The 26785-nt window shown below is 35.8% G+C and overlaps 6 protein-coding genes across 12 annotated transcripts; 4 read left to right on the top strand and 2 right to left on the bottom strand.

Moving 5' to 3' along the window:
• Positions 1-56: 56 nt before the first annotated feature.
• Positions 57-943, top strand: ATPsynG (ATP synthase, subunit G). The gene is made up of 2 exons (XM_066724945.1): positions 57-290; positions 596-943. The coding sequence occupies exons 1-2, from the start codon at positions 251-253 to the stop codon at positions 853-855; spliced, it is 300 nt and encodes a 99-aa protein (XP_066581042.1). The 5' UTR covers positions 57-250; the 3' UTR covers positions 856-943.
• On the bottom strand, positions 927-6558 carry LOC136772167 (probable methyltransferase TARBP1). 3 transcript variants are annotated; one of them, XM_066724938.1, is made up of 11 exons: positions 6454-6558; positions 3424-6243; positions 3087-3322; positions 2795-3011; positions 2587-2742; positions 2346-2510; positions 2102-2284; positions 1819-2008; positions 1446-1753; positions 1241-1377; positions 927-1167 (listed from the first exon to the last, which is right to left on the bottom strand). In XM_066724938.1, exons 2-11 carry the CDS (start codon positions 6217-6219, stop codon positions 1017-1019), a joined length of 4539 nt encoding a protein of 1512 aa, XP_066581035.1. In that variant the 5' UTR covers positions 6220-6243; positions 6454-6558; the 3' UTR covers positions 927-1016. The 3 variants fall into 3 exon arrangements, with proteins under 3 accessions (XP_066581035.1, XP_066581036.1, XP_066581034.1); XM_066724939.1 differs by having other exon boundaries at positions 6466-6490; XM_066724937.1 differs by having other exon boundaries at positions 6330-6470.
• Positions 6559-6684: 126 nt separating this feature from the next.
• On the top strand, positions 6685-7919 carry THG (tRNA-histidine guanylyltransferase). The gene is made up of 4 exons (XM_066724944.1): positions 6685-7048; positions 7110-7354; positions 7442-7685; positions 7783-7919. Exons 1-4 carry the CDS (start codon positions 6685-6687, stop codon positions 7827-7829), a joined length of 900 nt encoding a protein of 299 aa, XP_066581041.1. The 3' UTR covers positions 7830-7919.
• Positions 7917-9836, bottom strand: VhaAC39-1 (V-type proton ATPase subunit VhaAC39-1). The gene is made up of 6 exons (XM_066724943.1): positions 9696-9836; positions 9280-9630; positions 9050-9207; positions 8816-8992; positions 8609-8686; positions 7917-8530 (listed from the first exon to the last, which is right to left on the bottom strand). Exons 1-6 carry the CDS (start codon positions 9814-9816, stop codon positions 8369-8371), a joined length of 1047 nt encoding a protein of 348 aa, XP_066581040.1. The 5' UTR covers positions 9817-9836; the 3' UTR covers positions 7917-8368.
• A 714-nt stretch (positions 9837-10550) lies between these two features.
• l(2)gd1 (lethal (2) giant discs 1) lies at positions 10551-14276 on the top strand. 2 transcript variants are annotated; one of them, XM_066724942.1, is made up of 11 exons: positions 10551-10688; positions 10763-10895; positions 10984-11093; positions 11188-11512; positions 11583-11951; positions 12030-12416; positions 12485-12861; positions 12930-13105; positions 13182-13448; positions 13563-13653; positions 13724-14276. In XM_066724942.1, the coding sequence occupies exons 1-11, from the start codon at positions 10623-10625 to the stop codon at positions 13841-13843; spliced, it is 2421 nt and encodes an 806-aa protein (XP_066581039.1). In that variant the 5' UTR covers positions 10551-10622; the 3' UTR covers positions 13844-14276. The 2 variants fall into 2 exon arrangements, with proteins under 2 accessions (XP_066581039.1, XP_066581037.1); XM_066724940.1 differs by having other exon boundaries at positions 13536-13653.
• A 7988-nt stretch (positions 14277-22264) lies between these two features.
• LOC136785645 (transcription factor Maf-like) lies at positions 22265-26393 on the top strand. Of its 4 annotated transcripts, none has more exons than XM_066746817.1 (5): positions 22265-22485; positions 23352-23937; positions 24048-24382; positions 24613-25114; positions 25359-26393. In XM_066746817.1, the coding sequence occupies exons 1-4, from the start codon at positions 22402-22404 to the stop codon at positions 25033-25035; spliced, it is 1428 nt and encodes a 475-aa protein (XP_066602914.1). In that variant the 5' UTR covers positions 22265-22401; the 3' UTR covers positions 25036-25114; positions 25359-26393. The 4 variants fall into 4 exon arrangements, with proteins under 4 accessions (XP_066602914.1, XP_066602910.1, XP_066602912.1 ...); XM_066746813.1 differs by having other exon boundaries at positions 22272-22485; positions 23355-23937; XM_066746815.1 differs by having other exon boundaries at positions 22273-22485; positions 23355-23937; positions 24048-24373.
• Positions 26394-26785: the final 392 nt, after the last annotated feature.

Here is a 26785-nt window from a genome sequence, read left to right as displayed (position 1 = left end):
TCGATTGAATCCGGTCTTTTCCGTCCTTCGATCTTCGATCTGCTTTCATTTCAGTTGATTCGTTGACTCGCACTTCTCGCAGTTCCACCAGAAAGTTATGCGCAAGAGTGGAATTAAAACAGAAGAGTAAACCTATGAAATCTGTAAAACTGACTTTGGGGTTTTCAATATCAGTTATTAAAATTATATATTAGATAAAACGGTATAAAACAAGTACAAACAATATTTCGTTTTAAATAAATCAGACAAAATGGCAGCTCTTATTTCAAAAAGCAAAACATTGTTACAAAGTAAGTACCTATCACATAATGAACAGTAAAAGATAGGTTAGCAATATAAGTCATGGTAGCAGTATTATATAATAATTATTGTCATGAAATTCATTTTTATAAAAATCACAGACATTTGTTAATCTTTGGATATTAATGTTTCTATTATGTATATCAATATTATTGCGATAGTAATTAACCTTGAACGTTATGTCAAAATATCTAAGCACAGTTTAAATAACATTCATTTTTCTAACCTTTTAAAATAGTATATTTTTGATACAAGTATAATATTAAATGGAATAATTTAAATTATCTTTTTTCAGCTTTGATTACTGAAAGCAAACCAAAGTTAAGCATAATTGCACGTTATGCCAAAGTAGAATTGACACCACCCTCGTTTTCTGATATACCTGCTATTAGAAGTGGAATATCAAACTTGTTGCAATCTGCCAAATCTGGCCGTTATCGTGATTTAACAGTGAGAGAAGCTTGGCTCAATACTCTTGTTGCAACTGAAGTGATTTGTTGGTTTTATATTGGGGAATGCATTGGAAAACGTCATATTATCGGTTATAATGTGTAAAACAAATTAATTGGCTTATTCTTTAAATAGAAAATTTAGAAATACAATGTTAAATAAGTCTTATGAATAAATACTTTCATCTATAGTATATTATTTGTTTTGATTAACTTTTACAATGCTCTGTATGGTATAATTATTTATCTTATATAATCAATAATAAATTATATAAATTTATGTTGAGAACAATATTGCCATATACACAAGGCACCAGTCACATGGACATTTAAGGATCTTATTAATCCTATTTGAGGAACTTCAACACATATGTCAAATACAGGAATCAAATTTGCTGGTATACCATCTTTTTCATTTCTATAACAAAAACTGATGTGTCTATTTCGTTCTAAAACTTTTCAATTATTTATAATTTGTTTAATAAATTTACCCCAACACCAGAATTGTCTTCTTAGGAAATTTCATGTTTAAAAGATTCGTACTATTAACAGTCTGCTCAATGCCAATTAACGCCCATCCTTCAACCTGTTTTTTCCTTAAATAATTTAATAATTCATGGGTCTTAACCTAAAATAATATTATTAAATAAAGCTAAGAGAAACATTTTACACATCTTTAATAAAACTTCAAGTTACCTGAATTAAAGGAACCCAGTTTTCAGCTGTCATACTGAGGCTCTGAAATTCCTTATTTTTTATCACATTAAGATCATGCATGATCATTTGTTTTACTCCAAATACTTCACAAGTTCTAACAAGTCCACCAAGATTTGGCTGTCGATTAATAAGAGAAGCAACCAAAATAATACCATCGTTTTCATTATTATCAGAGGTATGTTTAGCAGAATCTAAGTTTTCAAATTTCCAAGGATCAATTTTTTTCTGAACATCGTGAAAAGAATTCAATGTTTCTTTTTCAGGATAATTTAAAGGATTAGGCATGCCTGTTGAAACCATAGCTTATTATTGAATATAAATATTTGTAAAAATCATATAGTAAAAAAAAAACCTGTATCATTTTTTAAACGTTTTGAAATTGTTAAGTCTTTTAGTGCACAATTGTGGTCAGCTTTAAGAATTTTGATGATATCAACATTTAAATTTGATGGTACATAATACAATAATCTCTCAAATGACTCTGGTTCAAGCCACTGATCCTTGCCCATACCTGTTAGCCGAGGTATTTGGAAAAAAATTGTCTATGCATTTAAAGAAACAGTATTCAAATAATTTAAAGCATTTATAAGTTAGGTATCAAGTATAAAAATAATAATAATTTAACAAAGTTTTACCTCATAATTATAATCAGATAATACTTGGAAATGGTTAAGATAAAAATCACATTTAACACTTGAGTGATCGTTAAAATTATTTTCTTCTAAATTACTAACAGCAGCTAGACAAATTACGTCATACTTTTCACATTTTCTTTTAGTTATATCTTTAAATAGTTTATTTAATTCTAGTAATACAAACTGGAATGATATTAAGTGAATATTTAGATAATATCAAAGAATAAGAAAAATGTATTATTACCTGGTTATATAAGCGCACATTGTGATTGGAAGCCATACAACATTGAGCAATTAATGGTAAAATTGACTCAATGAAATGAACCTGGTATTCTGATTTTAGTGTTGTTGCAAGATGATAAGTCATTGATGCCGCACCTACTGCACAACTAATACGTGTCTTAATACACTAAAATAAACCCTAATACTTAATGAATGTCAAAAAATATTTGGAAGTGTAAAAAACCAATTAAAAAAATGAATACCCTTTGAAAAAAATTCATAAATTGATAATGAATCCATTTTTCGTTATATAAATAAATCCTAGTTAATAGCCACTGTTGCAATAAACGTACATTGTATTGATTACTTTCTAATAGCAGTAATTCGCATAGCACACCTTGTAGTTTTAAACAGTCTTCCTGTAAAGAAGATTACATTTATTTTTGAATGACTTTAAGTTTTTATATTTACCTCCATTAAAACTGGTTGTATTAGTAATAAAATTTCCATAAGTCTTGTTTTTTTTAAATGCAAGTAAGAATCCATATAATATCTTTTATTTTTATCCCTTAAAAGTTCCTCTAGGATAGATAAAAATAAGTCAGAGGTAAATGATTTATTATTTATAACTATTGCTGTTAAAGCTATAGTAGAATGCAATTTTATTAGTTTATCAATACTGCACTGTCTGAAATATATAAAATAATTTTTAAATAATATTGTGTACAAGTATGTATAAATCATGTCGTATATTTTTATTTACAAGTGTATTTGTTCATCACCAAAATTAGTACTCTGAAACTTTTCTGAAATATATGATATAGTTTGATTTTCTATCCTTTTATCACGGCGAATGAGTTCCACATGTAATAAACATGATAATAGCAGTTTTTTGAAACAACTTGAATATTCCTTTATTTCTTCCCTTATTATTACTTTTAGCAAAATCAGTTTTAATCTAGGTGTTCTTTCAGACTCATCCAAAAATTTCTGTAAGAACTGAAATAGTTATATGATGTTAGAAATTAAGAAATATTTAAAATTTGATAATCATAAATCATAAAAATCTTGAATTTCATATTTGTTTTTAATGATTTTACCTCATTTATAAGACCTTCATCATTTACTAATACCACGTTGAGTTTAGAATTTATAAGAATTTTACTGAGAACTTTTATAGACTTCCAAAAGTATTTGTTTTTTCCCATTGAAAATGTTTCTTTCCAACAATGTGATAGAAGATTCTTCAATTTCAATTTGTCACATTCATTTTCTAACTTATCTTCAATGATAACTGTTTTTAGTATACCTGATATTATGGGAACAATCTCTTCTCCACCATATGCAAGGAGATCTTCTAGGTATGTAAAAAGTTTTAATTGATCAGTGGATTTACTGATGCCTTGTTGATTTAACGATAAATACAATATTCTGGCATAATACATACAACAAGATGATACTATTTTGTAATTACAACTACCAGAGCTTGATAAGACAAGAGAAAGTTTCTTATGTATAAAACTTTGATATTTTGTAAATTTTAAAATATTTACAGAGAAAATTTTTTCATATAAATGCAAAAGGTGCAAACAGCATAGTAAATGATATTCTACATTATCTATGTGAATATCGTTATTTAAAAGGTGTTCACATTGTGTATAAATTTTATTCTTTGCTTCTAATGAATTAAATAAGGGGGTTGCTTCATTTAAAGTCGTGAAAAAAACTTCTATTACATTTAGATAGTTTAATATTTTCTTTGGACAAAATAATTCAGGATATGCTTTTGTAACAATGTGACAGCGTATAATTGTATAGAACTTTAAAATTGAATCAATATATGGATATGCAAGATTTCTAAATTCTTCATATTTTGAAGAATATTTTTGTTTCATTAAACAAGCTAATAATTCAATAGTATCAAAAATTACAGGAATATTTCCATAGGGTCTTTGGTCAATATTGTTCAATACACTATCAATTGTCAAACGAAATTCAAAGAAAAGTTTATCAACAAATTTATTAGGTTTTTGAATATGATAGGAATCATAAAGGAGATGTATTACTAAGGCAAAAGCAGATGGACTCATTCTAGCATTTGAGCCAGCATGAATTTTATCATATTGATAGTTTTGAATTTCCTTAATGATAAAATCCTGACTTGTAGATGGTTTTGTTAGAACCTTCAATTGATTTGCAATTGCACAGTATGGGCTTGAATTACAAGTCATAGCTTCATTTGATGGAAACTCCAACAATAAATTTGTAAATGATCTATAGTCTGTTATGCTTTTTAAGCAGTATGAAATTATATTGAGCATTAAACATTGAGATGCAATTCTAATAGGATATGAGTGAATAATTAAATTTGTTGAAACAATTTTTTTAACACTTTTCACTTCGCAGAAGCTCCATGTTATATCATTTTTTAACTCGCAACAAACTTTTTCTAAAGCTAATAAGACATAGAATAAAGCAATTGGTCCCCATGCTATTTGACTAATACCATTTATAAATTTGTTTGTCATTTCTGCATCTGCTAATGTTTCACGATATAATAATTCTGTAAGTTCTTTCACAATTTCTGGAGAATCATCAGTAGTACTTTCATATAAAAAGGTATTATTAAGAGCTTTCAGAAATATATTTAAAAATTCTGCATTAAAAGCGTTGCTCTCCAATTTGCATGAATATGATATACCTAGTTTGACAATAGCCTCACTACTGTGTTTCATCATTTTCTTAAGTATACATAAAATCCACTTTATATTAAAGCAATTCCCACCACATGATGAATGATTTTCACTTCCTTTTAATAAATCAGGTATATAACACATAGTTGGTAAAATTAAATGAGTAGGCTTCTCCTCTAATATTTCTATTACCAAAAAAAACTTTATTTTAATACTCTTAATTGACCATTCATTCTTTCCATTACATACAAATGGATATTTTTTATATTCATCTTTTGATGTTTTATCTTCCTGAATAATTTTATTTAAAAAATCACTGATTCTTTTCAACAAGAATAAAGATTGTTTTCTGTGTAATTGAATATTACTAGACATACCATTTAAAATTAACTCCCATAATTCTTTTCTTTCATACATTTCATAATATAAATCATTAGATTTGCTACTTTCATTCAATATACATGTATCCACCATAATACTTAATGCTCCAAGGAGATCACCTAAACAATTCAATTTTTCAAAAATCAAATTCCAAATAAACAGTATAACAGTTTTACTATCAAATGCATCTATCATTTTTGGTAAAATTGAAGAAAACAATTTCCAGTTTATTTGACCTTTATTTTCTAGCCAAACTGCAATATAATTCAGGCATATCTCTTTTAGGTCATTTAATATATTCTGATCTAAAGATATTTTTATAAAATTTTTTAGACGTAGAACATCCAAAAAGTATTCACTTTTTTTTATGTATACTTCTATAGATTCATTTAAACCATCAGTGATATCTGTTGTGGTAATTAGTGTTAGAAAGCATTGTTTAAATTGTAGGTCATTATAAAATAACATCAACTGCAATATTATAACATCATTTAATATTGCAATCTGTTCATTTTCCAAATACTTTTTTCTTTTCACTATATTGAATAATCTTGAAATAAAGATATTCATGTTATTAATTGTGGAACATTGAGATAAATTAATCCCTTTGTTTATACTACTATACTTTGATCTGTATTCACTATATAGTATCATTCGTAATGTTTTCAATTTATCTACTATACCACTGTCTGCTAGTACTATCTCTGTATTAAAAGATTCCACTAAATGACTTAATACCATATTTGATTCCATTTTACAAACAGAGGTAAATATGGATAAGTCTAATGCTAAATTTTCACTAAATCTTCTGTGTAAATCCATTATGTTGAAATAGTTAAGGACCCCCTGCAAACATATATGTACTATAAATTAATGATAGAGCTGATATACATTACCCAGAAAAAATAAGCTTATAGATCAATTAGCAATACTTTAAAATAACAATGTACTCGTAGTATGTATGCACATGCAGTAAGCGTGACTTTTATGTAGTCATAAATTCCAAAGATTCCCCTCTAAATATCAAATTGATAGATAAACATTTTTCTACCTAACCTAAACTTTTACCGAAAGAGAACACGTGGATTCTTGAACTGACGCTCCAAAGTCAACACTATACTTATAGACTGGAAGGTCTGAATGTCTGGAAGTGGAATGACTGGGTCTGGAATGTCTGGATTACTCTGGATCTGAATTTGATAATTGTATTGGACTGTATGATGTGTGCCTTGAAAGTTTACTCATTTTGTCTCACCTAGTGTTATGAACGTTATTAAAAACAATTAGATGAATGAAAAAAGAATTAATTTGTGTTTCACAATTAAAAAGGTATACAATCATATCTTCAAAAGAAATATTAATTTATCAATAACAATGGCAAAGAGTAAATTTGACTATGTGAAAGCGTTTGAACGTGAAGATACTTGTTTACCAAATTGTTGGATTGTAGTTAGAATTGATGGAAAAAAGTTCTCCAAGTTTAGTGACAAACATGAATTTAATAAGCCAAATGATTTATCTGCTTTGGAGTTGATGAACAGAGCTGCTGTAAATGTTATGGATACTTATAATGAAATACTTTTAGCTTATGGACAAAGTGATGAATACTCTTTTATTTTCCGAAAAGATACAGAGTCATATAATCGTAGAGGTAATTTATACAATTGGACATAGAATATAACATATTATGCTTAATAGTACATTTTTTCTAGCTTCCAAACTTATGTCAATTGTAAATTCCTTATTTTCATCATCATATGTATTTTACTGGTCACAATTTTTTCCAACTAAAATCTTATTATATCCACCTTCTTTTGATGCTAGAGTAGTCTTATATCCTAGTAATAAAAATTTACGAGACTACTTATCATGGCGACAAGCTGATGTTCATATTAATAATTTATATAATACCTGCTTTTGGAACTTGGTATTGAAAAGCAAAATGACACCAGCCAAGGTAATGCTTAAATCTTATCAGAGTTAAATTTTAATTATTAATATTATGATTTTATGAAGGCTTAGTCTACATTATATTTCATTTTAGGCAGAAGAAGAATTAAGGGGAACTGTATCATCAGATAAAAATGAATTGCTTTATCAAAAGTTTGGTATAAATTACAATAACGAGCTTCCTATATTTAGAAAGGGTACAACTTTAATACGCAAACGTATACCAAATGCATCAAGTAACTTAACATTAAGAGTAGTGGTTCTAGCAGAGGATATTATAGGTGATAAATTTTGGATAGAAAATGCAGATTTAATTCCCTTGGAAGATCAAATATTAGGTAAGATATTCTTCATTATATATAAATTAGTCTCTTTTTCATTTGTGCATAATGAAATTAAAAGTTTGTTAAAAAACCTTAAACTTTTAAATTTTAGCTTCAAACAATTTAAGGAAAATAAAAAGTTGCAATCAAGAAAAATAGCTAGGGGAAGCATACATATGTATCAAATTTCAATTTTATAAATAAATATTTGGAGTCGGCGCTTTCCTTTAAGTAATGAAAACAATATTAACAACCAGTTGTTTATATTTCTTTTTACATATTCACTTTACATACAATGCGTGAAAGTTTTAAAATCTATTTTTTATATATAAATAATATACAGCACTTTATGATTTGATGTGATTTGTTGTTACAGAAATACATATATTGTAAATACTATGATCTACACAATTGTTATTATAATATATATATAACATTAATAAATTTTTTGACACAATGCAAAACAGCTTGATTGCTGTAAAAGTGCATTGAAAGTAACATTATTAACAATTTTTCAATACAGTTTTGTGTTTTCACTAGAAATAAACAGAATTAATTACTGGCTTTTATTTATACTAAGCCGATTAAAATAAAACAGATCGGAATGGATAAAGAATTTGGCTGGTTCTTAAAAGTAAGAACTTATGTCGGTGTAAGCATTATATGTGGATAATACATTCAATTATCTATTCTGGGCCTTAAAAAATTGGAATGTAATTATCAATTTTTGCCCTGTGCTTTTGGGCAACGCACTCTGCAATCCAGACAATATTGCGACATTCCTGCTCCTTTAGCTTTAAGTAACTATAAAATACTCCAAAATGGAATTGCTGGAGAAAGGCGTGCACGTTTAATCTCACCTAAAATAATGTTCAAATTATTGAGTTGGAAAAAGCAAAACAAAAATATCTTCTCTTAAAATAATAATGCTGATCTACCTCATGTTCAAAGAATTTGTCCTCCAATGTTTTGTCCCCAGGATTGTTACCTGCTCCTTCAAATAAAGCACTGTATTCCTACAAAAAATTAATAAGAATTAAAACATTGCTTTTTACTGTATAGCAAATAAAGTAATGCAATTACATATCTTTATTTTACAAACATTTTATTTATCTAATTTAATAAAATAATTAAATAACACATACAGCGTAATATTCAGCAACAGCCTTAACTTGCTCATAATCATCTGCTCTAGCCAAAGCTGCCAATCCATCAGGATTCAAACGTCCACAACGAGGATATAATTTTGCACGATCATCCTTACCAAGCTCTGTTCCGAAGGAGTTAATAGTAATAATGATAGCTCGTCTATCAGCTTCAAACTATAAAATTAATTCATTAGTTTTGTAAATGAAATAGTTTTAGTTATATTAACTTACAGCAAGTATTTCACACATAGTATTTGCAGTAGTACCACCAATTTCTTTACAAAACTTATAGAAAGCTTCCAAATAAGCTTTATAAAGTGTGTTTCGAATAATTTCAATATTCATTTCATCCAAGTCCTGCTCAGATATACAATCAACAAAAAAGGGTGCTGAAAATTTAAAATATACGTTTAATTAAAATTTATGATCAGATAAATAATTAAATATTGGCTTTCATTTACCTAATGGAGTATCAACCAATACTGCATTGTACAGCTCTGCTGGAGTGGATGCAACATGAATAGCTTCCATTTGTTCAAAGCTACCGAGTGGATGACATTTAGGAATCAGCTCAGAAATAGGACGTTGATGTAAAGTACCAGTGATTAAAAGAATTATATTATCAATCATATAGCTGTATGTTATGAAATCCAAAAATTGTGATAATGGCTCAACAGAATGGTTTCTCATGTGCTGAAATTCAACAACTAGCTTCTCTCTAAGTTTATCATCAATGACACTAACAGAGAGTGGAGATGGCTCATTTGCTAAGAAGCTTCCATAATCTGTTCCAGCCAGATGTAACTTCAAATCTGTGAAAAACAAACATCTCAGAATGATTTTAGCTTAAGTGTTTAATTGTAAGTCTATATATTACCTTCAAGTGTTTCACATTGCACCAAATTCAAATAATCACTTTGCTGAAGAATTCCACATTTGAAACCACGACAAAGTCCTTCTAAATAACCACCGTCAATATTAAACATGCAGCCCTTCATGTTTGTTTATTTATATGTACTTTAGTACAAAAAGTTTAATGATTGATTCTAATATTGAGCTGGAAACACCTAACAGAACCGTTCTGTCTCACGAGAGAATCATATGACTAAGGAGCCGTTTACAATTGGGCGTAACACTTTGCTAATAGTCGCGTATGCTTATATATATATATACACAAAATCATATATGTATTTGTGTGATGGTGCAATATTGATTGGTCCAAAAAGTTTACGCCCACACTTTTTCAACAAATTATAAAAAACTGTATGTTAAAAGCATTTTTCTCAGAAGTATTTTTTAACGTGAAATTGATGTGTCAAATCTGTGCGTAAGTTATTGTCTAGTATAGATAGGAACAGACGAGGAACTAAAGAGAGTAGCGAAAGTGCATATTATTGCATATTGGCGCATGCATACAGGTGTATACTATGTATAGTGCAGCTGTTTCAAGTTTTGAGCTATTTATCTATTACTAGCTATTACGGCTATTACGATTTACGTGTAAAGACACCTTTAAGGTTAAGCTGTAAACAGTTAATAGAGTAATTATAAGCTATTGCGGCGGAAAGCAGCCAAAAAATCTGGCTATTTAATTAGTAGATTAATATATCAGTAAATTATCAAGAAAGGACAAATTATACATTCCTCATAACGTATCTCTTTATAAGCATACACAATTAAAATTGTAGTCGTGACGTAAGAATGAACTGCACTTAAAATTAGTCATAAAGTCGTTTAATCTTGTCATTTGGCTCAGAAGCAATTGCGGAAGCAACTTTGCGTAGTTAAGCTATAAGCTAATAAAATGTTTGGCAGAAAAAAGGAATTACTATCGGCAAAACCAAAAAGGACACCTGACAGTTTAGAACAAGTAATTCTCATTGTATTTACTAACCAAAATTTTTTTGAGAAAATAATACATCTTATAATACTGTTTCTGTTTAGTATGGAATTTTTCAAGTACCTACAGATATCAATGAATTTAATAATCAACTTGGGGCAGCTGAGCAAGACGATGATGATTTAGAAGCAGAATTGGCTGCTTTAACAATGGGTGAACAGAAGCCTATTAAGAGAGGTACATTGTTCAAGTTTATGCATTTGTTAAGTTACAATCAGCATGTAAATTTCTAGTATACAATTGATATAATAAATTGTTTTTGTAGCAAGAGCAAAACCAAATAATGACCAAAATTTAGATGCTATGGTAGCGGAGAGTTTAAAAGATTTAGACAATGAAGATTTATCCGGAGATGAAGATGACCCAGAGCTATTGGTATTATTTTCTTTTCACAATAGGAATAAAGTGTGTTTGTTTCTTTCAATGTTTCTATTTATATAATTTTAATTCAATTTTTCTACTTAACTAGAATGAACTTCGAGTAATTAGTGGTGATGAGCCAGATGAAATACTTTCAGAGAAGGAAAGTGTAGAACCTGTGGAGGGGCAAAATAATGATTCTATGCATCAGTTGTACAAATTATTAACAGAAAGATTAGATACATACAAATTAGCAAAACAAAAGGCATTAGATCAAAATGATGGTGGAAGAGCAAGACGATTTGGACGAGGTATTAAAACATTAGAAGATTTGCTAAAAGACATTAAAGCTGGTAGAAGCATTGATGAAAGCAACATTCCTCCGCTTTTACCACCCTCAGCTACAGATGATTCTATAAGGAAACAGCCTGCAGGTAATAAAAGTAGAAATCACGAGTACTAATGATACTTGTAACAATTACAATTTTCAAATTTATTTTGCAGTAAATGAACCAGCTCTTGTTACTCCACCTGATGAGCCATCTGAAAATGAAAGCATATCTGTGACTGAGCAACCAACAGAAAAGTCACCTATAGATGAAGTATCCTTTAATTTATTGATACAAAGACAACAAGAGTACAGATTAGCTGCTGTTGCATGGAAAAAAGCTGGAAATACGGAAGAAGCTGTAAAATTTGCGAAAACTGCGAAACAATTCGATATTGTAATAGCGGCGATAAAAAATGGAGAAACTGTTGATTTGTCCGACATGCCACCTACTCCGGATCGACCCATAGCCTCAATGTCCTCGGCCTCAGCGACGGATAAAAATTTAGAAAATGTTGAATCAAAACCAGAAGCACCATTAATAGGTAAACTTGTTTCTTAATTAATAAGAAATACAAAGCTTTTTGGAAAACTTATAATTTATTAGCAATTCATTTAAACAGTTGAAAAGCTACAAGGAAGTGGTAGTACTGAAGATATCGGCGATGCATTGAAAGAGAGATTGGAAGTTTATCAACGTGCTAAAGTAGCGGCAGAAAACGAAGAAAATTCATCTAAAGCACGCAGATACGGTCGTATTTGTAAACAATTTGAAGATGCTCTTAAAGCTTTTGCTCGTGGAAAACCAGTTCCTTTTGACGAACTTCCAACACCACCTGGTTATGCACCACTTTCATTTAAAAAAGAGGCTGTAGATGCTCCATCAGTTACAGTTGATGAGGCTACCAAAGACAAAGATGAACAATTACCTGCTGCACCTGAGCAAACACGAGATCGACCTGAGGCACCGAATGATAAACCTCCTACACCACCAGCTAGAGGAAACCGAGGTACTTGAATGAAAGATTATTAAAAAATTTATTAGTTTATTTAAAAATTATATCATCGAAAATTACAGCTAAAAGACCAAAGCCAGCTACATCAAGAGCGGAAAAACAAACTAAGGAATTATTACAACGACAGCACGAATTCAAGCAGGCAGCTTTAAGTGCTAAAAAGGACGGCGATATGGATCTGGCAAGGGATTATCTTAGACAGTCTAAAGGTTTAAATCGGCTGATACAAGCCAGTATGTGTGGCTTGCCAGTCGACATGAATTCTATACCATTATCTCCTGTGGCTAAAATGGAACTCACATCGCACAATTTAGGCCCGGCAGATGGTGACAGTTTTACATTAATATCTAGTAATGACTGCTTAGAAGAAGATGAAGCATCTGCAACCGATGAACAAATATATGAGAACCTTGAGGCCCAATTAATGAAACAAGTTAAAGTATGTACGATTGTTACATTTTAGAATAAAATAGCTAAAATAGCCTATAAAAATTTATTTTGTAATAGTGGTGTTTAACAACGAGAGACCACTCTAAAGCATTAGGAGACGTACCAGGGTACAACAGGTGGGAACGGCTTGCTCTTAGCTATACGAGGGATTTGGATATGCTGAAAATCCGAAAACGAGATTCGCTACCACCACCTCAGCATCATTACGAGACAAAAACATATGCTATTGTACAGTTAGTATTAGTATATTCTTCATTTAATTGTATAAATAATATTTGGATTTTTTAAACAATGATTGTTTACTTGTAGAAGTTGTACAGAGTTAAGTGACGGTGATATTGAAATTTCAATAATAAGAGGTACGAATTATTCTAAAGAAGGAGACACGTACGTCATTTACGAATTTCCTTTTCCAAGTGATAACGCTCCTACCGACAGAACGTCGACTGTAAGAGATACGAGGAATCCTGAATACAATGCTACATTTCTGTTGAAAGGAATTGTAGATCGAACCTCAAGACAGTGTCAGCGAGTGTTTAAAAGACACTCGTTGAAATGTCAAGTTTGGGCAAAAGGGTAACTAACGTATAGTAAAAGTAATATATGTATTATTTTTAACTTTATAGGGTATGAAAAAAACTGTATTTACATATATATTTTCAGATGCGTCTCATGTCTTTCTTGTTTCAGTGGTTTCTTTAGGAGTGACACTCTTTTGGGTACTGTGTCGGTTAAGCTGCAAGCCCTCGAAACTCAGTGCACAATACACGATTCGTATAAGGTAATGAATTATAGCATTATTTTATTCAACTATAGAGATTTCTGGTTTTCATTAATAATATTTTTTTCAGTTAATGGATGGCAGAAAAGCTGTTGGTGGTCAACTCGAAGTAAAAATACGCCTAAGAAATCCTATTATTACAAAACAAATAGAACAAGTTACTGATAGATGGTTAGCTATTGATAATTAAGGCCAATTTTTGGTGTTTAATTTCTTAAGGACGGATAATTTTCCATTGAAATCGACCTCCGTTTCACGAGATTTAAATATAAATGTATTGAATGTCTTATGTGAAGTGAAAAAACTCAATGCTGGTCGATATTTTAATCAATCTCGTCCTTAAGGTTTAAGCTTTAAATGCAGTTTACACATGCGTAAAATGCCCGCCTTAATAAGTATAAGAAGCTTAAAAAGTAAAATAACTACTGATTAATTATGTCTAATTTTGTATTATATGATATAAGACAAATTATTTTGTACATAATATATTTCCAAGAACGGAATCAGATTGCATTATATTAATCTATATAATACAGAAATTCGTTACGACTGTTAAAAGAATTATAATATGCTTTTATTTTGTGATTGCTGCTATTGCACTATATACTTTGCCAATAAAAATATTGAAGCATTTTACTTCTATCTTTTATCAATATAACTGCAAACTCCACGTCTGATAAATTTATAATCCGTTTGCGAATGAGAACTAAAATACAGACATCTCTGCCAGTTTGTTTCAAAAGTGAAATTTAGAATTCCGGTTTCTGTCAGAATTTTGCTAATATTTGAAAGTCAATTGTAATAAAAGTAGTACATAACTGCAATTATAAATCAGCTAAGAATGATGTTTTGCAGGCATTCTCACTAGAGAGGTTGGCCATGTGCATATAATGGGATAAAGATGAACGATTCACGAAATGTAAATAGTCGCACGAGGCTCGTTGACACGTTCTCGAGTTTAGTGTCAGGGTCAGGGAAAGATGGGACTGGACGGGACCAAAGTGAACGTTCCTCTTGTTTGGAGCAGCGCATCGAACTTTGCTATCGCTTCGCTGGACAAATATAAAAGAGGCTTTTGGAAGCTTTATCGATCGAGTCATTGAAAAACAATAGGATATATTTGCCAATTAGACAATTGAAAGGTGAGGGTCGGGGTTAGAAGGGGGTGTAGAGGAGGACGAGATGGTTGAAATTGAGAAAGGTAGGAGAGGGGGGGGGGGGGATAGCATGGAAGGATAAAGAGAGTCAGGGAGAAGTAGAAGGAGGGAGGGGGTGGAGGAGTACGAGTCGAGGGAAAATCTGCCGTTCGAAGAAGCACGCGAGTCTGCATTACATGGTCTGCTGCAGAGTATTTGGGGAGCATATAGATACCGCGGTAATGTTGACTTTTTGCCCTCTTGCTTCAGCGGTCGGCCGGGATTTAGCGTGCGAATTAACGATGTTTGCTTTCAACCCTTGCTCTATCTCGGTTCACTCTTCTCATCCCTTTCAGCCGACGTACCAGCAAATACCGACTCCACTCCTCTCCTCTCCTCTCCTCTTCTATAATAAAACTGCTCTTGCTCATTCGGTTCCTTCCATTCTCATCCCAGATCGAATTACACTGGATTTTTAACACCGTACATTCGTCTCTCTCCTAACAAAACCCAATACATACTCTAATTTAAGAATTTCACTCAAGGGATAAGATTTTTTCCAAACACAAATGTTTCTTTAGAAATAAATTTAAAAGAGTAGTATATAAATATAGGTTTAAAATTGAACACATTATCTACATAGTATATGGTGAATTGGGAGCATTTGCTTCTGGCACTATCATAAGGTATATTGAAAGAAAAATTTGATCAACTTTGGCTTATCTTGAAAGAGTTCGTAAGAAAAGCAAGCTGATAGCAATTATGCGCTTGATTTGATCTGTGTTGCGGCTAAGCGTTAGATTGCATTACTTGGGAGGAGCCGATAGGCTTGGCCAGGCTCCGACTCTCTCTCTCTCTCTCTCTCTCTTCTCTTTTAACACACACACACACGCACACGTGCGCGCATGTGCCATTTGAAGAGTATACGTGATGCGACAGGATGGTGAATGGTTAAACCGACAATTACCGGACAATAGTTTGTTAGTAGAACTCATCTAATGTATTGTTCTTTGGGAAATGTGGATTCAGCTTGTGCGCTCACGAATGCTTTTACCTTACGTGTGTGCAAATCATGATACACGCGTTGTACCGGGTGAGAGATTAATTTGCGCCACTACAGAAGTTGTAAATTGGGAAGAAAATTTGATGAAAAGAAACTCAAAAAAATATATATATTTATGCTTAGAGCCTACAAATAATCCAAAAATTAATAAGGATTACCTATTAAATAAGTTATTATTAAACTAAAAAATTATTATTAAAAGGTATACAGCTTATAGATAAATCATTATACAATTTCAAAAATATATTTATTTCTAGCTCAGAAATAATTAAAAAATGATTAAGGATTATATATATTAAATATAAATTAATTTTAAATTAAAGTTATTTTTAAAATGTATACAGCCTATAAATAATTAGATGTACGATTTGTACTGTACAATGTTTCGCATAAAAATTGACGAGCATATAAATATGTATATTTCGATTGATGTATAGCGAATAAAAGCTTCCTTTGCTAAAAGCGACGGAATGAAATTTGCTGAGAGAGCTTCCTTTTTCAAATGTTGCCGCGGCACGCAAATATTTTAGCAAATATCGAGCCTTGTAAGTGATAATAGATCATCGATCAGCAAAATATTCAATAAGTACGAGTTAAAAGCGGTGAATCGTAGAATGCTTTTGTGCTATACTATATATATAGTACTATATTCAGTTTAATGGTTCTTCTATATACGCGAAAGAGAGTTTCGTTCTCCTCCACGTCTCATCCCTCCTCCTTCCTGAAACAATAAAGACGTATCGTTAATAACACTCCAGTGACAAATATGGTAGCAGTTCCGGCGCTAACCGGAAATCTCCAAATGCGCGGTTATCCGCTTTCATATATTTCGACCATCAATAAGTAGAAAAGAACGATAATAAAGAGTACCATTTTATATCGATCGTTTTTCACTCTTCCCCTCACAGTCTCGTAGCCTGATGAAAAAGTCACGTAGAATAGAAACAAAATATTAATAAAATTCTACTGCGTAGAATAGTTTATACATTGTGTTAATATTATTGCGCGGATAAGACGCGTGTATTTAACATTAAATATGACATAAGTAAGTCACGAAGAAAATAAAAGTGGAAAGGGACAAAAATATGAGAGTATGTAATAGCACAAAGTAGAGTAATATGAGTTGTTAGAGGGGGTGGTGCAGTGTGTAGTGTGTGTGCGTGTGTGTGTGTGTGCATACATTCGCGTAGCTCGTACTGAAAAAAAAGAAGAAAGAAAAAAGGAAAAAATAAAAAAAGAAAGAGAGAGAGAGAGCGAGAAAATGCTTAGGCAAGAGGAACCGATGACGTATGTGGTAGCGCTTCGCCGCAGTGAAGAAATAATAAAGTAGCGATTATCGAGTGTTAGTCGGAGATTAGAAGCAATTATTTCTGAAAAGATTCAGACCCTGGCAAGTAGAGTGCAACAATGTAGAAGGCCGAATGGTTCGATAAAATTGATTTCAACTTTACTCCAATTGTGTATGTCTATACGTGCACATACATACATACACGCTAGAGCGCAGCGCGGCACGACCTTCGATCACAACAGCATAAGATCAAACACGCGCCGTGCTTTCCAATTTTTTCCTCCCGGAGGACATAGCAACAAGTTCGCAAGCGCTGATCCAGAAATTTCGATAGCGCAATTTAACTCGCGTCCTACATCGATACCACCAATTATTACTCTTACCACTTATATATCATTCCTAAAGTTTTACACGATCACTGACGTTTGACATTGCACTATATAGCTCCTATAATAGGATTGTTACATATTTCTGTATTACATAAATGAGTTATCTCTCTTCTCGGTATATTCGTTCGGTGCGTTTCGATACAAACATAGGGAACTGAGAATGTGTAACTGTATATACGCACATGAAAAAGATTCACCTAAAATGACGAAAGGTCTGGCTATACGCACTATTATACTATCCTTTTATTATGTTTGTATTCTAACGAACAAAGAAGTACAATTATTACCCTTTTCAATTTTTGTTTTTAAATTTTTTCACGATGACTGAGAGAGATGTTTGATATTGCAATATATAGCTCATATTTAACGTGATTGTTACATATTATTATATTACATAAATGAGAGAGAGAGTTATTTTTTTCTCGTTGTTGTATACACATTAGAAAATAATAGGTTAGAGTTTGGGGGTTGAAATAGGAATGGAGGGGGACGCGATGGGGGGATAGGATAGGGAAACGGAACGGAATAAGAGTCGTAATGCGAAGCCCTAGCCAGGTTAGAATAATAAGCGTCGCGAATTCTTGGCGCAGAAGAAGCAGAAGAAGAACTTTGCGGTGTCGAGTCGCAGCTGGCATCTGCAATCTACACGCGCGGTGTCCCACTGACGTCACGTCCGGCTGTATGCTGAATAAGCAGAAAGCCCGAGGCAGTAACCGGACTCTATCTGTGAAAAGCGATGAAAAAAAGGAGAGAAAAAAAGGAGAGTAGGAAGAAACAGAGATAATATTGCAAAGCACGTGTCGAGACGCGACGTTCAACAAGGATTCATTGTCGATGGCTCTTAATAATATAATAAATATACACGATTAATAAATCGACTCGAGAGGCTCGGTTCGGTCGACCATGTATATACATATATATAGTAATATAGGCTCGGTGGATGAGAGAACAAAGTTGCAAGAGCTGTGCGAGTAGTTATATAAGATTGTTGCAAGAAAGTTGCTCGAGTAGATTAATAATGATGTATGTCAGTAGGCTATCTGTAATGATAGGAGATTTCACGACCTTTCACGTGTAGCTCCTATATCGTCATTGGTTCTAATTGGCTGATTGGAAATTCTATATAGGAAGGGAGAAGGAATGATCCTTTCTGCATTCGACTAAAACTCACACCGTCTAGTGGAAATATTTCATTTTTGTAGAATTTGATTTTCAGATTTATTCGTATAAGAAGAAAGTATATATGCGGGTCCCAGTAATAATTGTTGAGTCGCGATTACAAGGGGTGGATTTCTCGATTGCAGAGTCATATTTTCAATCGGGATGACAGGGATAATGGCAGTTGTGCGTCGATTGTTCGCAAGTCCGATACAGGCAGCGATCATCCGAGAATAATTAAGCCACGGAGGGCAAACAAATCTCTGCGCTTCTCGTGGGAGTGAGCGAGCACTGCTCCGCACCACCCCTCGAGCCTCCAACCCCAAAACTCTAATCCCTTACATCGTTTCTTACTCTACACCTCATTCCCACATGTGCCATTTTTATTTCTCACCCACAAACCACTCTTTCATTCGCTAATTATCTCTATTCGTCGGTGTGATAGTCTTTATCTCTATCTTTTATTACGCTATCGCATTGCGTTTTTCATTTATTTACATTTATACGTACACGTATATATACTATATGACATATGTATACTCAGAGTCCCCGGTATATGGACTCTGGCAATTTTATCTTTAATTTGAAGAGTGTCGAGATGGAGGAGGGTGGTTTGGTGTTTTTCTTGTGGGACTCGCGTTAAGGGGGGAGGGAGTGAATCAATCAAGCGGGAGACTGCAAGTACGTTGCTAATATACGTATGTAAGGAAATAGGCTGGATAGGAGAAGGGCCAAGGAGGAATATAGATTTTTCTGATAGAAAAAGTTGGTTTGGTGGGTTGAGGTACGTTGGTAGGTTCATTGGTAGGTTGGCTGACTGGTTGGTATCGATGCGCAGGAGGTTGGCTGGCTGGCTAGTCGGCTATGCTGGCTCAGCACTCTCCCTCATTCCTCTTCTCGCCCCTCACCCCTCTCCATCTCTTCCTCACCTTTATGCCCCTCGTTCTCTCTCTCTCTCTCTCTCTCTCTCTCTCGAACAATTTTCTTCTCCTACTGTTCCCTCTTTTTCCACTCGATACATCCATCCCCCCTCCCCCTACAAGTCTCATCACCATTTTATTGGACACCATTATTATCACTTTATCATTATTTCGCACTCCCATCCCCCGTTAAAAATACTCGATGCTCCCGTGGTACCCAGAATCCAGTGCATGGAGTACCCCGATGCTCCTCTCGATAAATAAATAGTTTGCGAAAACTAGTAATGCACGGACTTTCGAATACTCTCGTAAATCTCGTAAAGTTCCTCGTAAGCCGAGCCCAAAGCAAAGCTTCGGGGAGATCGATAGATCGGTCTGTCAGGCAGCAAGAATTCTACGAGCAGATCAACTTTACGGACAATTATTTTCAAGAGGATCGCAGTGCGCTCTCTGGCATTATATATATATATATATATATATATATACACGCGTGTATTATGAAGCAAGAAAGAAATAATGTGATTTTTAGCTAGGTGGAAAGGAAGAGTCGAGAAACAATTCTAAGCGTAGGATGAAGAAGGGGGGGGGGGGCGAGGTTGGAGGTGAAAAGAGCCGCGAGAATTTGATATTCATGAAGCAGCAGCATCATTTTAAAGTCGCGGCATTGGAGATATATAGGCCGCTAAGTGAGGGTGGTGTGTGTATATATATCCATTTAGATGCAACCCCGTGATTTCTTTCTCTTCCCTCTGCCAAAACTACTCGAGCAATCTGCCTTATTCCCTCGACTATCTGATGAAAGTTATGCGAGTCTCGTGCAATTTTATTTATCTCTCTCGCCCTGTCCGCTTCCCTTATCCTACGCTCTTCATTCAATCTCTTCCACTGAAATTGTAGCTCGCGTCCCGCGGATAAACTCTCTATATTCTATATACGATTGCACAGTTTCTATATTTAAGTCTACATGCTGCAGGGGGTGGAGAGATGGTAAAAAGTGTGAAAAAAGTCATAAGCAAGAGTTGGTGGAGGTTGGGGGTGGTAGTGGCGCACCGATAAGGGGTTGAGAGTGAGGGGGTGGTGGGGGTGGGTGGGAAGGGGTGGTCGTCGAGGGCGGAAAATTGAATTCTTGATGAGGTGCGAGGGAGCCGGATAGAAAAATTATAATAATCATTTTAGAAATTAATGGTAGGTTCGTTGCAGGAGGATCCAGTGGAAAGGCGATATAGTCGGAGGTAAGCGAAGAGCGAGGAGAGCTTGCAAATGGCGGCACGTCGGCTAACACTGGCCAATGGGCTTTTGACTCTCCGGGTAGGCTGTCTTGACTCCGCCTACGATTCTCTCCTACCTCCCGTCCTCTCTGCTCCTCTTCGCACCTTCCACCCTCGCAATAGAGATTCACTCGGAGCGGGAGCGGGAGAGAGAGAGAGAGAGGTGGAAAGGTAGTCTCGCGCGAGGGCGCGCGCACTAACATTAAAACGCAAGCGCGAACCCGAGTCGAGCTCCGAGCCAGCTAGCTCCTTCCTCCAACAATCAGAGTGGGAATTCACTCCATCGACGCATTCGCTGCTCTACGGTACGCGTTCTTTATCTCTTTTAATCGTCCTCTCTCTCTCCCTCTCGTTCTTTGGCTATCAATTTTCTCCCGACCCAATCCCCCCTCCCCCCCACTCTCAACATTTATATACCCACCTTGATTCCTCGCTTCCACCTACGTCTCTTCATTATACGCGCCTTCCTCCAACCTCGAAACTTTATTTACGTGCCAAAAATCCCAGCACTCTGTAATACACAGATATCCGAATATCAAGGAGTATTAGGGAGGGATAGATGAAGAGGGGGAGAGAAAGGGGACGTCATCTTGGATCCGAATGACCGTTCCTATTTTACATTTCATCGTGGCTTTTCAGTGCAAGTGTTTGTGCGACAACGATACAGAGGAAATTCCTCAAGGGCCCAACACTCCACGTTTCATTTTCTTCTTCCTTTTCTTCTAGACCAAACTCGCGTGTCGATTCACCTCGAACGTAAGAACTTTTGAGCCGAAACAGTTTGGATCGTTGATGGATTAATCCGATTATTCGTTTATGTAACGGAGAGTCTCGTGCAGGATTATTTAAAGCGTATTATTATAGCTTAATTATATATATATATATATATAAACAAATTACGCAGCAGGTTTTTCATCGCAGTTTCGAAAAATTTTGGACGAACGACCGGAGGGGGAGTTGGAGGAAACCAGGAAGCTTCTGACGAGACAGCAACAGTTGGATTTGCAGAGAAAGAGAAAGAGAAAGAGGGAGGAAGAGAGGGAAAGGTTTCACATCGGGTTATCTCGTATACAGTTGTTGGGACGAGAGATGAGGGCGAGTGTTGGAGAAAAGAAAGTGTGTCGAAAGGGGATGAAAGTGCAAGGAGCAGTGTGAACCGTTCGAATCGGTAATAGACTGGCACACACGAGTGCCTGTGTCTGTGTGTGTGTGTGTGTATTTTTGTGTTTGGGGGTGGCGTTAGCCGGAGAAAGGAAGGAGCTAGTAGAAAAAGGAAAGTAGTAATCGGACGAGGCGTTTAAAGGTTAACGGTGACGGTGACGACGGATCGGCGGGAAGGTGGAGGTGGGGGTGGGGGAGGAGGAGGAGGAGGAGGAGGTGGAGGCGGAGGAAAAGGCGTCGGTTGTAGAAGCAACGGGAGCAGCAGTGGTTGTGATAGCACCAGTGTTGATAGTGAGGAGACGCTTCCGTATGCGGCTGCGACGGACCCGGTAGAAGAAGTGGAGGTGGAGGTCGATCAGGTTAAAATGGAAGCTGAGGATCATTTAGCCCGTGAATACGTTCAGGAATTCGTACTCGATCATCTCGATCCCGCTGACGTTAAGCGTGAGGTAAGCACTATTCTCACTCCCCCTCCCCCTCCCCTCTCGTACTCTTAAACAACCAGACTCGAGAAAATTCACCAAGAGGTCAATGTCTCGACTCGTGCATTTTTTCTCGAATACCAGTAGCAGGCAAACTGATGATTCTTCAAAGTTTCTTTGTAATGCTGAGCTCACCGTTTTCTGACATAATACCTACGCGCTAAGTATTCCGATTAAATCTCTCGGCGTTCGTAGATTTATTAATAAGACGCTTATCGTGTCTCTCCAATGATTTATTATTAACGCGTCCATCTTCTATCTTCTCTCTGACCCGTCGATAAGGTTCCATTGGGGGGGGGGGGGGGGAGCTTAATAATTTGCGCGTTTTGAAATTTTTCCTTTTACTCCAGACACGTTCGATCGACCTTTCTACGTAGAATTATCGAAAATCAAGCTGAACTCGTGAAATTACAACGTTAAACCCGAAAATAACGCGACGATCGAGACACATGTGCATGGCTATTTGCACTACCCAAACGAGAGAATAAAATGTTCAGAGATCTTATCTGTTCGGCTCGGCGACGGTCACTGGCTTTCATTTGTTTCCATTAAAAGCATGCACGCAGTGCAGCTAGAGATAAGCTACGATAGACCCATACTACGCGCAATATACATACAATGTAACCCAATCACTGTTAGATCTTATCGAATCCGTGAATTAAGTTGGGAGAAAGCATTGAGACGTACGGAGAAGGTTCCAATGAAACAACGTTTGATAATCTCGAGCATTCGCGCGATCTCAAGAAACCAAGATTAATGCAGCTATAACGATTATAAAAAACGTGAATAACAAAGGAAACTAGGAAAAGTGAAGATGGTTTTGATTTACGAAGCAGGTGAGAATGAGTTCGCCGACGGTGATGGTGAACGGTAGTCAGGTAGTGCAGTTATCGGGGGGTGGTCAGATCCAGGCAGGTCAGGGGTTGACGATGGCACCATTGACACCCCCCGCACACGACCTGGAGCAGCCTCATCCCCTGTACGGTCAGCCACACATACAGATGCAGCAGGGAGTGTTGGTGAAGGCGCCTCCGGGGGCAGCCGCGCCTCACCTGACGACGCTCTCGCATCCAGGGACACCCCCGGACACCCCTCCGGTCTCAGCTTCACCACCCCCCTTGCAATTGCACCGTAACGACCGCACGCACCAGCATCATCACGGCCACAACGCTCAACTGATGCAACTGCAGCAAGGACCAGGAAGCATTCCTGCTGGGATCCTGCAGCAGGACGAGATGCAGGGGGGCATGGCGTGGCTGACCCAGTCCCTCAGGCAGGAGCCCCTCGACCTGAGGCCACACTGCACTCAGGAACCAACCCCGGAACCACCCCACCCTGCTGACTGGCCCTCCAACTCCTCCTCGCATCATCATCATTTCCAGGAGCTCCAGCAGCTGCAGCGACAGTCCAGGCACACTGGTGCGTTCTCCTTCCGCAGATTTCTTATCCTTTTCTCGATATCCATCATCTATTTTATATATATAGACAGCTGCTCTGAAACCAAGTGTCTTGCTGTGTTGTCTCCTTAGGTGGTTACATTACAATGTCGGGTCACATCGAGTACTACGGTGGTCCCAGTCCAGGCAGCTGTATACTTCCCGCGGGCGGGGGTGTCATGCAAAACATGGAAGACAGCATCCAAGTAATGTCGATGCAGCCGGGAAGACCAATGAGCGTTTGCTCGGTGAGCTCTTGCGGCGCTGCTGGCTCGATCTCGGCTCAGAGGAACGGAAATGGCATTTACCCCAATTGCACCGGAAACAGTGCCCAAGACGAACTCATGAACGACGAGCTACTCATGTCACTGTCGGTTCGCGAGCTAAACAAACGCCTCCATGGTTGCCCGCGGGAAGAGGTGAGTGAGGTCTCTCTCCTTTTCTCGTTAAAAACATTCATGTTCTCGGCTTATTTTATCAATCCCTTCCTCTCCCCCTTCCACCTCCCCTTACATTACCTGCTTCTTCTCAGTGTCATTTAATCTCTCGATCAAGAGGATCAACCTTCTCAAGTGATAAACATAAGCGCAGATCGTTGGAATGGGGTGGTCCAACGGGGGGTAAGAATAAATAAGAACGTTCATTTGTGTGGTCGTAGGTGGTACGGTTGAAGCAGAAGCGACGGACGCTGAAGAACCGTGGTTACGCCCAAAACTGTCGCAGCAAGCGATTGCAGCAACGGCAGGATCTCGAGACGACCAACAGGAACTTGCAGAACGAGCTGCAGAGGGTGAAGATAGAGCTGCAGAGGATGAAGATCGAGGTGGCCAGGGTGAAGCAAGAATGCGATATGTTCAAGCAGAGGTACGAGGTCCTGAAGACCCGTCAGAGTCACCAGGTCAATGGACAACATCATAATCAGCCGCAGGCAGCGACGCAGAATCAGCAGCATCAGCATCAGCAACATCAGCATCAGCACCAAACGCATCAGCAGCAGCAGCACCATCAGCAGCAACAGCCCCAATCCCAGTCCCAATCCCAACATCATCCAGCCCCATCAAGTCCGGAGGTTTACCTGTGACATCGGCAGCGTCAAGGAGGCGCCTGCTGGACTTGAACGAATTACCTCCACCGTCGAGACAATTCAAACGATCTTACGGGTAAGTTTCCATAGTTTTCTTCTTTTCTTTATTGTCTCTCGACAACTCCTCTTCCTATATATATATATATATATATATATATGTGGTCCTCTATCTCGCGTTCGTATATACATATAGGGAATAACTGAACATTTGCTGGATAATGCGCAAAGTGAAATTATAATATAATATTGTGTACTTATACGTGCATTTTTTAATTAACATTATATCAGTTTTCCAACAAACTTTCGATATTTGTTTGCAGTGTCTATCGCGATGAAGGATTTCACGGACTGTGGACAGGACACGCTTTCCTACGGGATCTGGCCGAATCCGTACGATCTATCGAGCCAAATTGCATTTTTACGATCACCCTCGATCCTTTTCGATCGATAACAGTCTATTTTTATTGGAATATCGTCGAATCCGATAGTCTATGCTGAAACTTGTCGCGCGTTGCCTGTATTGTTAAATACTCTCTGTAAATCTCTGCGAGCATCTCGAGAATATCCTCGCTATAGATTTAAAGCTGTTCAAAGGGCGATAGAATTGACGAAAAGATTTTCGTTAGGAAATTAGAGTCGATTATCGAATGTAAATATTATTACGTATACGAGGAGGCATGAGAACAATATTACATTTTTTTTCTTATTAAGATTATATTGTTGCGGATTAATTGTTGTTTACAGTACCTGACTGATTACGATCCGCAGACGGAAACAAAGTTTTTGCTTCGTTGAAATCTCTCTCTCTCTCTCTCTCTCTCTATCGTTCTCACGGATGTTTGCTATTATTTCGTTATTGCATCGACTTACGTTGTATGATATTTTAGAGCTTGAACGAAATCAATTTTTTCTTTAAGAATTTTAACGCACACACAGTCGCTATGAAACGTCGAGAAGTCCAAGATTCCTAAAATCACATTAAAGGACATTCCAGAGTTACAAGTTTTTTTTGGTTCAATCCTCTAAACTTGCATATCCACGTCGACGAGAATTTGTTGTTATTTTAATATTACTATTATGATCATAAATATTATTATTATTATTATTATTGTTTTAATACCACTATTATTACTGTCATTACTACTATCATTGCTATATTACGATTATTATTACCATTAGTATAATTATTATGTTTATAATTTCATTGGTTATTATTGGTGAAGAAAGTTAATGTGTTTAGTTTAAATTCTTTTAACGATATCATCCAATTGTTTGACAGCAACTGATTTACAAACTTTTACACTATCAGAATTATACGTGTAATTATCATAGGATTAAATTGAATAAAAAGAGGCAGTTTTGAAATAGCTAAATATTTCATTCTCTTCCTGAACTCTTAAATTACCCCTTTCCTTTTTACAACACCATTTCGATAAGGTAACAATATTTAGCGTTGCCAGTCGTTATGTTGACATTAATATGCTGACTGGGTTCAACAGTTGAGCTGCGGATGACTCATCCTTTGCCACGGAAAGTTTCGACTGTCAGAATTCAAAAAGAAAAAGTGTTCTCGTAAAAGCTGCCAAGCTACATTTAATTATAGGTAATGTTGAGGGTATTATTAAATTGGGAATGATTGGTTGAATATCGGTAGTGAGGATTGGTAAGGTTTTATATGATAGAATGCAAAGCTGACAATTTTAACGTTCCTCCGATTTTACTCGCTCGTCGTTTTTGCTGACGGCGC

The sequence above is a fragment of the Prorops nasuta genome, unplaced genomic scaffold, assembly GCF_024137725.1.
Source record: "Prorops nasuta isolate Cenicafe-Biocafe unplaced genomic scaffold, Cenicafe_Pnas_1.2 PNAS00003, whole genome shotgun sequence".
In the NCBI taxonomy this organism is placed as follows: Eukaryota; Metazoa; Arthropoda; class Insecta; order Hymenoptera; family Bethylidae; genus Prorops; species Prorops nasuta.
This window is presented reverse-complemented; position numbering and strand designations above follow the sequence as displayed.

Bases quoted from the DNA above. Each gene is read 5' to 3' on its own strand.
- ATPsynG (XM_066724945.1), top strand. From the start codon at position 251: ATGGCAGCTCTTATTTCAAAAAGCAAAACATTGTTACAAA. The intron at 291-595 runs GTAAGTACCTAT...ATCTTTTTTCAG, and splicing joins AAGCAAAACATTGTTACAAA to CTTTGATTACTGAAAGCAAA.
- LOC136772167 (XM_066724938.1), bottom strand. From the start codon at position 6,219: ATGGATTTACACAGAAGATTTAGTGAAAATTTAGCATTAGACTTATCC. The intron at 3,323-3,423 runs GTAAAATCATTA...TAACTATTTCAG, and splicing joins ATGAAGGTCTTATAAATGAG to TTCTTACAGAAATTTTTGGA. The intron at 3,012-3,086 runs GTAAATAAAAAT...TATATATTTCAG, and splicing joins GGTGATGAACAAATACACTT to ACAGTGCAGTATTGATAAAC.
- THG (XM_066724944.1), top strand. From the start codon at position 6,685: ATGAATGAAAAAAGAATTAATTTGTGTTTCACAATTAAAAAGGTATAC. The intron at 7,355-7,441 runs GTAATGCTTAAA...ATTTCATTTTAG, and splicing joins GCAAAATGACACCAGCCAAG to GCAGAAGAAGAATTAAGGGG. The intron at 7,686-7,782 runs GTAAGATATTCT...TTTAAATTTTAG, and splicing joins CTTGGAAGATCAAATATTAG to CTTCAAACAATTTAAGGAAA.
- VhaAC39-1 (XM_066724943.1), bottom strand. From the start codon at position 9,816: ATGAAGGGCTGCATGTTTAATATTGACGGTGGTTATTTAGAAGGACTT. The intron at 9,208-9,279 runs GTAAATGAAAGC...TTAAATTTTCAG, and splicing joins ATTGGTTGATACTCCATTAG to CACCCTTTTTTGTTGATTGT. The intron at 8,993-9,049 runs GTAAGTTAATAT...TTAATTTTATAG, and splicing joins CTATGTGTGAAATACTTGCT to TTTGAAGCTGATAGACGAGC.
- LOC136785645 (XM_066746817.1), top strand. From the start codon at position 22,402: ATGGAAGCTGAGGATCATTTAGCCCGTGAATACGTTCAGGAATTCGTA. The intron at 23,938-24,047 runs GTGCGTTCTCCT...TTGTCTCCTTAG, and splicing joins GCGACAGTCCAGGCACACTG to GTGGTTACATTACAATGTCG. The intron at 24,383-24,612 runs GTCTCTCTCCTT...GTGTGGTCGTAG, and splicing joins CGCGGGAAGAGGTGAGTGAG to GTGGTACGGTTGAAGCAGAA.